At 70.5% G+C, this 8,370-nt stretch overlaps 3 protein-coding genes across 3 annotated transcripts; 2 read left to right on the forward strand and 1 right to left on the reverse strand.

The window, feature by feature from the left end:
• Positions 1-1,178: 1,178 nt before the first annotated feature.
• MICPUCDRAFT_4690 (uncharacterized protein) lies at positions 1,179-2,117 on the forward strand (the record flags this gene model as incomplete). The annotated part of the gene is made up of 1 exon (XM_003063175.1): positions 1,179-2,117. A coding segment is annotated over one exon (939 nt), but the record flags the coding sequence as incomplete, so codon positions are not given.
• A 544-nt stretch (positions 2,118-2,661) lies between these two features.
• On the reverse strand, positions 2,662-4,485 carry MICPUCDRAFT_36311 (uncharacterized protein; the record flags this gene model as incomplete). The annotated part of the gene is made up of 2 exons (XM_003063384.1): positions 2,662-2,778; positions 2,836-4,485. 2 exons carry the CDS (start codon positions 4,483-4,485, stop codon positions 2,662-2,664), a joined length of 1,767 nt encoding a protein of 588 aa, XP_003063430.1.
• Positions 4,486-5,955: 1,470 nt separating this feature from the next.
• Positions 5,956-6,249, forward strand: MICPUCDRAFT_8525 (uncharacterized protein; the record flags this gene model as incomplete). The annotated part of the gene is made up of 1 exon (XM_003063176.1): positions 5,956-6,249. A coding segment is annotated over one exon (294 nt), but the record flags the coding sequence as incomplete, so codon positions are not given.
• Between the last annotated feature and the right edge of the window lie 2,121 nt (positions 6,250-8,370).

Consider the following 8,370-nt stretch of genomic DNA (forward strand, 5'->3'; position numbering starts at 1 on the left):
CGCCCACCACGATTTTAGACCCGAATTTCGAAAGGGGGTTTAGTTAAAAAGGTTCGGAATCTTCGTGTTTGAGCCGGGGTCGGGAGATACTCAGTTTCTACAGACGCGCGAGACGACGACGCGTATGGGCAATTAGTCATCATGCGCGGATAGAGATGTTATGTATGACAGGAACGAAAATAGTTTCGACGGTTAAAACAGGTTCTGAATCTTTAGTTTGAGCCGGGGTCGGGAGATACTCAGTTTCTACAGACGCGCGAGACGACGACGCGTATGGGCAATTAGTCATGACGACACCCCGCGAAACGTGCGGCGGCGCGAAAACCGACCGCGACTTTTCGCCGATCGGTCGGACGCGGAACGTGTCCCGCGGCGCGTTGACGCCACCGCGGCGCAGACGAGCGCGCGCGCGGCACGCGCGGCGACATCGCAGACTCCGCGCCGCGAACGCGAGGTCGATATCGCGGCGGGATCGCGCCGGACGGTCGGGTCGCGGGGACGAGGCGCGCGCGGCGACGGCGGGAGCGCGCCACGTCGCGTTGTCGGACGGATTCCTTATCGCAGGGTCGTTCGATTGAGATCTCCGCGCGAAGGCGGTCGACGAGGGCGCGCCCGCGTCCGCTCCATCGCGCGCCTCGGTCGCGGCCGCGACTTGCACTGGGGACGCGCGGGAACCTCCTCCTCCTCCTCCTCGCGCGAACGCGATGGGGTGCGTCGCGTCCAAGCCCGACGCGAAACCGCGAGCTTCGGACGCGAGCCTCGACGGGGACCCCATGCGCGGGTACCACGGCCTCGACGCGAGCGTGCACGCCGCGGACGAGGCGATGATGCGCGAGGGCGGCGAAGAGGAGGAGTCCTACGCCGCCGACGTCTCCGTGCTCGGACCGATGAAATCTGGCCGCGCCGCGCACGGCGGCGGCGACTCGCCGCCTCCCGAGCCGATCACCCGCCGCGAGAGCGTGAGCGACCGCCGGCGCGAGTCCGTCGGACTCGTCCAGCAACGCCGCGTCTCCGCGGCGCCGCGCGTGAGCGTCTCCTCGAAAGGCGGCGGCGGGGGCGGTGGCGGGGGCGGAGGCACGAATTTCGCGGAGAGAGGCGTGTGGCCCGGATGGCTCGAAGAGCACGCGGGGTCGGCGCTCGCGGACTGGCTCCCGAGGGACGTGCTCACGTTTAAGACGCTCGCGAAAGTCGGTCAGGGGACGTTCAGCCGCGTGTACAAGGCGTCGGACTTGAACGAGGGCGGGGAGCCGTGCGCGCTGAAGGAGATTCGGTTGGAGCGCGCGGACAAGGACACGCTCTCGTTGGTGGCGCGAGAGATAATGATGCTGCGAAAACTGGGCGACCACGACAACGTCGTGAATCTGCGCGCGATCGCGGTGGACTCGAACGACGCCGCGGCGATATATCTCGTGTTTGAGTACCTCCCGCACGACCTCGCCGGGTTGATGTCCTCGCGCGCGTCGAGGATGCGAGAGAAGAAGAAAGGAGGCGGCGGCGGCGGCGGCGACGACGACGACGACGGCGGCGACGTCGCCGCGGGTCGCGTGTTGTCCCCAGGGGAGGTCAAACACGTCGCGAAGCAGCTCCTGAAAGCGCTCGCGCACTGCCACGCCGCGGGCGGGATGCACCGCGACGTGAAGTGCAGCAACCTGCTCGTGGACGACACCGGAGACGTCAAGCTCGCGGATTTTGGCCTATCCCGCACGCCGAGAGACGCGGAACCGCTGACGAACCACGTCGTGACGCTGTGGTACCGTCCCCCGGAGCTGCTGCTCGGCGCGAGGCGATACGACAGCAAGGTGGACGTGTGGTCCGCCGGGTGCGTCCTCGCGGAGCTGCTGTGGGGCGAGCCGATATTACCCGGTCGCACGGAGGTGGAACAGCTGCACTTGATCTTCAAGCTCGTCGGCAGCGAGGGAAGCGCGCGGCTCGCGGAGAAGTGCAAGGGGTTCGCGCCGACGTCCAAGGTGAAGGAGTACCCGCGCGCGCTCGAGGATCGGTTCGGCGTGCTGACGGAGCGGTTCGACGCGAACGCGCTGGATCTCGTCTCGAGGCTGCTGTCTTTGGACCCGGACGACCGACCGACCGCGGCGGAGGCGGCGCGGCACCCGTACTTCTCCGCGAGGACGGCGCCGAAGGCGACGGCGTTGGATCTCGAGGGCGAGAGCGACTCGCACGAGTTCACGCAGCGCAGGTCCAAGTCGCTCGCGGCGGCGAACGGGTCCGGGATCGTGGGGTCGCATTCCATGAAAGGCGACGGCGGCGTCGCGGCGAGCGACGTCACGTTTACCACGCGGGACGTGCGCGTCGACGGCTCCGGGAGGAACCCGCGGATGAGCCTCGACGCCGCCTCCGAGCTCGGTCTCGGTCCCGCCGCGAGAACCAACAGCTTCGGAGGGCGGCGGACGACGCGGAGGTTGTCGGTGTCGACGATCGCGGAGGTGCCGACTCCGTGACGAGCGCGAGGGCGCGGAGGACGGCTCCAGCGCGTGCTTATTATTTGCTTATTATTTACGATTAATCGAGTCGCGCGACGACGTACAGTACTGTACGTCGCCGCGTGCGTCCCTCGTCGCGTCGTCGTCCCGGCTCGCGTCACCCGCGTCTCTCCTGTCGTCACCCGGCTCACGTCTCCCGCCGAGCGTCGCGTCGTCGTCCGCCTCACTTCCTCGGCGGGACGGGACGCCGCTCGACGTCCGCGCCGACGCCGCGGAGCTTCGCGTCGAGACCCTCGTACCCGCGGTCGAGGTGCGCGAGCCCGGCGACGCGCGTGGGCCCCTGGGCTTCGCCGTCGCCGTCGCCGTCGCCGTCGCCGTCGCCCATCGGCGCCATAACGGCCAGCCCGGCGACGATCAACGCCGCCGACGCGCGCAGATCGCTCCCGCGGACGTCCGCGCGTCGCAACCCCCTCGCGCCGACGCCGACGATCCGCAGCGCGCGCCCCGCGTTGGCGTTGGCGTTGGCGTTGGCGTTCGCGACGGCGTCGTCGCCGTCGGCGTCCACGAAGTCGCACTCGACGCCCATCCTTCTGAGCTCGGGGACGTGGCTCCAACGCGACTCGAACACCGTCTCTCGAACGATCGCGACGCCCTCCGCGCACGCGTTCAGGACGCACAGCTGCGGCTGCATGTCCGTCGGCACGCCAGGGTACGGCGCGGTCGTGAAGTCGACCGCGCGGAGGCCGCCGCGCGGCGGGGGGGTGATCGTCATCGACCGTCGCCTCGACGTCGAATTCGAATTCGAATTCGAATTCGATTTCGATTTCGATTCGCCCCCCACCTCGTCGCCGACGTCGATCGAACACCCGGCGTCGATCAACAGCGCCGTCGTCGCGGTCATGTGCTCAGGGATCACGGGCGACAGCGTGAGCGTCGACCCGACGCACGCGGCGACGACGAGCATCGTCCCCGCTTCGATCCTATCCGGGATGGCGTCGTGCGCGCACCCTCCCAACCCCCCCCTCCCCGTCCCGCCGCCGCCGCCGTCCCCCTTCTCCCCGCTCCCCGCGACGCCGACGCCCTCGATGGTTATGACGCTCGTCCCCGCGCCGCGTATCTTCGCCCCCGACGCGTTCAGCATCGCCGCGAGGTCCTCGATCTCCGGCTCCGCGGCCGCGTTCACGATCGTCGTGTCCCCCACCGCGAGCGACGCGGCCATCACGATCGCGTGCGTCGCGCCGACGCTCGGAAACCGCATGACGTGCGTCCCCGCGCCGCGCAGCTTCCCGTCGCGCGCGATCGCCCTCGCCTCGACGACGCCGCGCGACGTGACCTCCACGACCGCGCCGAGCGCGCGGAAGCCGTCGAGGTGGAGGTCCACCGGCCGCGCGCCGATCGCGCAGCCGCCCGGCAGCGGCATTGAGACGCGACCGGCGCGCGCGAGGATCGGACCCGCGGCGAAGAAGGAGGCTCGGAGCTTCGCGACCGCGTCCGCGCTGGGCGACGCGCGCAGATCTTCCGCGCGCGCGTGGACGACGACGACGCCCGAAGAGGGGGTATTCGCGGTATTCGCGTCCTCGCCGCCGACGTCGACGCGCGCGCCGACGGAGCGCAGCACGTCGATCATGGCGCGCACGTCCGCGAGCCCGATGGGAACGTCGCGCAGGACGACTTCGTCGCCGCACGCGAGCGCGCCCGCGAGGAGCGCGAGGACCGCGTTCTTCGCGCCCGCGATGGGGACGACGCCGCGGAGGGACGCGCACGGGGAGACGGCGAGGTACCCGCCCGAGTCTGCTGCGCCGTGGGAGGAGGAGGAGGAGGAGGAGGAGGAGGAGGAGGAGGAGGAGGCGGACGAGCGCGCGGAACGCGAGGACGCCGCGCGCGTCGACGGCGCGTCCTCCTCGGAGAAGACCGCCGCGCGCGCGCGGAACGCGACGCGCGCGCGCGCCGGCGGCGGCGCGCGGGCGCGCGCGACGCGGCGCGGCGCCGCGGGCGCGCGCGCGAGGCGCGCGACGGCCGCGGAGGCGCCCGTCGCGCCCGGCGCCATCGTCGAGTGTTCAAAACAGGTCCTGTGACAGGTGCCCACCGATACGGACGCTTCGCCCCCGATCGATGAGCGACGCGGCCGTCTCTCGTACGCGTACGCGCTAGGGCTATGTGTATATGTGTATTTAGTATCGTCGTGCACGCAAGTACGGGTACGCGGTCCGATATTTTCTCTGGACGGCCAAGAGAAAATCGACGAAACGCTGAGAAACGGGCCTCGTGACAAAGAATTCTCCGCGTGTCGCGAGGCGCGCCGCACTCCCCCTCACAGCCCGCGCGCGCGCACACACGCCACGGGCGACTTCCGCGGAAGGAAGAGAAGCAAGGTGAGCGATCGACGCCCGTCCCGCGCGCGCTCGCGCGACGTCGCGCCCTCCGCGAGGGTGCAATCTCCGCGCTCGAGGGGGCGCGGCGGAAACTCTTCATCGGCCGCTGAGAGGCCGTTTCACACAACGCCCGTGTGAGGCGGTCGCAATCTCGCGCGTTCGCGTCGCGCAATTGCCGCCGGGGACGCGCCCGCGTCGCGCGCTCGATGCGTCTCTCGCGATCGCGCCTCGCGAATACGGATCACCGCGGAGTTTACTAACTTCCCTCGCGTTTTCGCATCCATCGCAGGCGTCCACGCGAGACACGCCTCGCGCGGCGACGACGCGCGCGCGATGTCCCAACCCGCGGACCCGGCCCCGCCCCCTATCCCGAAGAGGAGGAGGACCGATCCCGCCGCCGGTCGATCCGGCACGCGGCCGATCAAGAAACCCGTCCAGCCCGGGGACGAGGACGACATCAACTCCCTCTTCTGGCTCGTGGAGGTGCGTGAATCGCGAACGCGCTCTGACCCGCGGCGTGCGCGCGCGGCGCGCCCGCGCGTAGGGTCCAGCCGGGTTTTTTTTTCCACTCTCGCGCTGTCGCGCGGAGCGTCCACGCCGTGCGCGAGGATTTGGAGCCGCGCGGCGCGCGCGTAATGCGCCGCCGCGCGCGCGTCGTCGCCGCGGGCCGCGTCTGGTCCGCCGCGCGATCACGCGCGGAGAGCCCGCGCGACGTCTGGACCGATTTTTGGCGCGCGACGCGCGTCACGCGGCGCGGATCTCGCGTCGCGCGTCGTCGCCCCCGCGTCGTCGCCCCCGCGCGCGACGTGTCGCGGGCGCGTAACGCCTAAACCCTCGTCGACGGTTTTTTTTCCTCGGAGCGATCGATCGCTGACCGCGTCGTCGCTCTCTCTCTCGTTCCCCCACCACCACGTGTTATACAGGCGGCGTCCAAGGAAGACCTGAAAGGTTTAGTCCCCGGCGCGACGGGCAAGGGGAAGGCGAAAGCGCCGTCGGCCGCGGCCAAGGCGAAGGCGGCGAAGACCGCCGCGACGGCGGCGGCGGCCAAGAAGAGAAAAGCGGGCGCGGACGCCGCCGCCGCCGCGAGCGCGAGCGCGGGCGCCGGCGCCGAGGACGACGCTAACAACAAAGGCAGCACGCAGCAGTGGACGCTGCAGGAGGACAACGTCCTGAGGAAACTCGTCGGCGAGCACGGCCACCGGAAATGGAGCTTCATCGCGTCGAAGATGAACGGCCGCCGCGGGAAGCAGTGCCGCGACAGGTGGCTGAACCACCTCAAGCCGGACATTCGCCGCGGCGAGTGGACCGCGGAGGAGGAGCGCATCTTAGTCGAAGGTCACCGAATGTTGGGCACGCGCTGGGCCGCGCTCGCGAAACTTCTCCCGGGGAGGCCAGAGAACGCGATCAAGAACCACTGGCACGCGACGCTCCGGTGCAAGTGGGCGCAGCGAGGCGGGAAGATCAGCGAACTGCAGGCGTATCAACACTCGCTGCAGCTCACCAACGGCGCCGGCGGCGGCGCGGCGATCGGCGTCGGTCAACCCGGCGCGGCGGGCGCGAAGCCGCCCAACCCGATGGCCGGCGTGCTGGGCGGGGTGCCAGGGCAAGGGCAGAGCGCGGTGAGCGCGGCCGCGGCGGTCGCCGCGGCGGCCGCCGCCGCCGCCGCGGTGCAGAAGCACGGGAAGGGCGCGGGGGCGCCGTTTGATTTCGACGGCGCGGCGACGGCGGCGGCGGTGGCCGCGGCGGCCGCGGCGGTCGTCGGGAGAGGCACCGGCGGCGCCGGCGGCAACGCGGAAGCGAACACGCAAGCGATCGCGCGCGCGCTGGACTCGCTCGTGCAGGGCAACGCGAACGCGGCGAAGAACGCGGCGAAGAACGCGGCGGCGGCGGCGCGGGCGGAGGCGCTCGCGAACGCGACGGCGGCGAGAGACGCCGCCGCCGCCGCCGCCGCGAAGACGGAGCGCGCGGAGGCTGCCGTAGCGACCGCTCGCGCGACGACGCCGCCTTCGAACGATCTCGCGTCGCTCGCGAGCGACTGCGCGACGTTGTCTGGCGACGCCGCGCTCGCGGCCGCGGGGCTCGCCGTGACGGGCGCCGCCGCGGACGTCATCGAAGCCACCGAGCGGCCGCTAGGTGCGTTCTACACACTGGTCCCCATACGACCGCGTCGGCGTGGTGAACGCCGATCCTTAAGGACTTTTGCCGGCGTCTCTCTGCGCCCACCCCTCGCTTTCAATCCCCGCCCTCGGCGCCTTTCAACTCCGCTTCTGACGCCTTTCAACTCCACCCCAGATCTGAACCGGTACGTCGCGAGCGTTCGAAGCGCGGGCGCCAGCTGCGCGGAGGTTGTCACGCTGACGTCGTCGCACTACCTCAAGAAAGGGAGCGGGGGGTTCCCGCTCCTCGGCGAGCACCTCGCCGCGCACGCGACGCTCGTGGAGAGCGCGCTGCGGCGTATCGCGGGGACGATTCGCAAGCGGTACAATTCGATCGGAAAAGTCGCGCTCGCGATTCGATTAGGCAATCGCGTCAAGGAGGGCGATCTCGCGCTCGTGATCGCGGTTTCCGCGCCGCGGTGGCGCGACGCGGTCGACGCCGCGCATCACGCGAGCTCGGACGTTAAGGATAAGCTCATCGCGTCGATCGCGCCGCAGTGCCTCGGGAAGGAGCCGAAAGCGGCCGCCGCGCTCGCCGTCGTCGCCGCCGCCGCGGGGACGTCGGTGGAGGAGATTTTGAAGCGCGACGACTCGGACGACGAGGAGGACGAGGACAACTCGCCGGTGCCTATCGGCGCCGCCGCCGCCGCGCTCGGGGGGATCACGCGCGTCCCTTCGAACTTTAGCGGCGACGACGGCGCGGACGTGGATCAACCCGGCGAGGGCGAGGGCGAGGGCGAGGAGGAGGTGGCCGGCGACGGCGACGACGACGACGACGACGCCGACGCCGACGCGGACGCCGACGCGGGGGGGGCGCCTCGGAACGAAAGCCCGGCGCCAACCACCCCGGAGGAGATGGCGAACGCGTGAGGGCACAGGGTGACGGGGAGTGGGATCGCCTGAGCCTCAGGCACCGCGCGAGGCGCGAGGACTAAACGAAGAAAGAAACGAAACGAATCGATAGAAAAGTTGCGAGAGAACGACGAGCTCTTTCATTCATCGTCTCTCCGCGTTCTGTTCGCTTCGCGCGCGCATCACGGACCCGGGGACGGGGGAGAGGCTTCGCCCTCCGCGCCGCCTTCGCCTCCAGCGTCCATCGGCGTCGTCGTCGTCGTCGTCGCGCCTTCTCCACCCGCCGCCGCCGCCGCCGCCGCCGCGCCCGGCTGCGCGCCCCCCGATCCCTCCTCCCGAGGACGACCACCACGACGACCACCACCACCACCACCGCGGCGCCGGAGAAGACGATCGGCGAACACGAGCGGGTCGTCGTGGACTTCCTCCCGGACCCGTCGGCGTCGGCGTCGGCGTCGGCGACCGCGCCGACCGCGTCGACGTCCGACGAGATGTCCCAGCAGTCGGACGATTCGCTGCTGCTCCTCAACTACCACCTCCCGTCCTTCACGC

The sequence above is a fragment of the Micromonas pusilla genome, assembly GCF_000151265.4.
Source record: "Micromonas pusilla CCMP1545 genomic scaffold MICPUCscaffold_14, whole genome shotgun sequence".
Taxonomy (NCBI): domain Eukaryota; kingdom Viridiplantae; phylum Chlorophyta; class Mamiellophyceae; order Mamiellales; family Mamiellaceae; genus Micromonas; species Micromonas pusilla.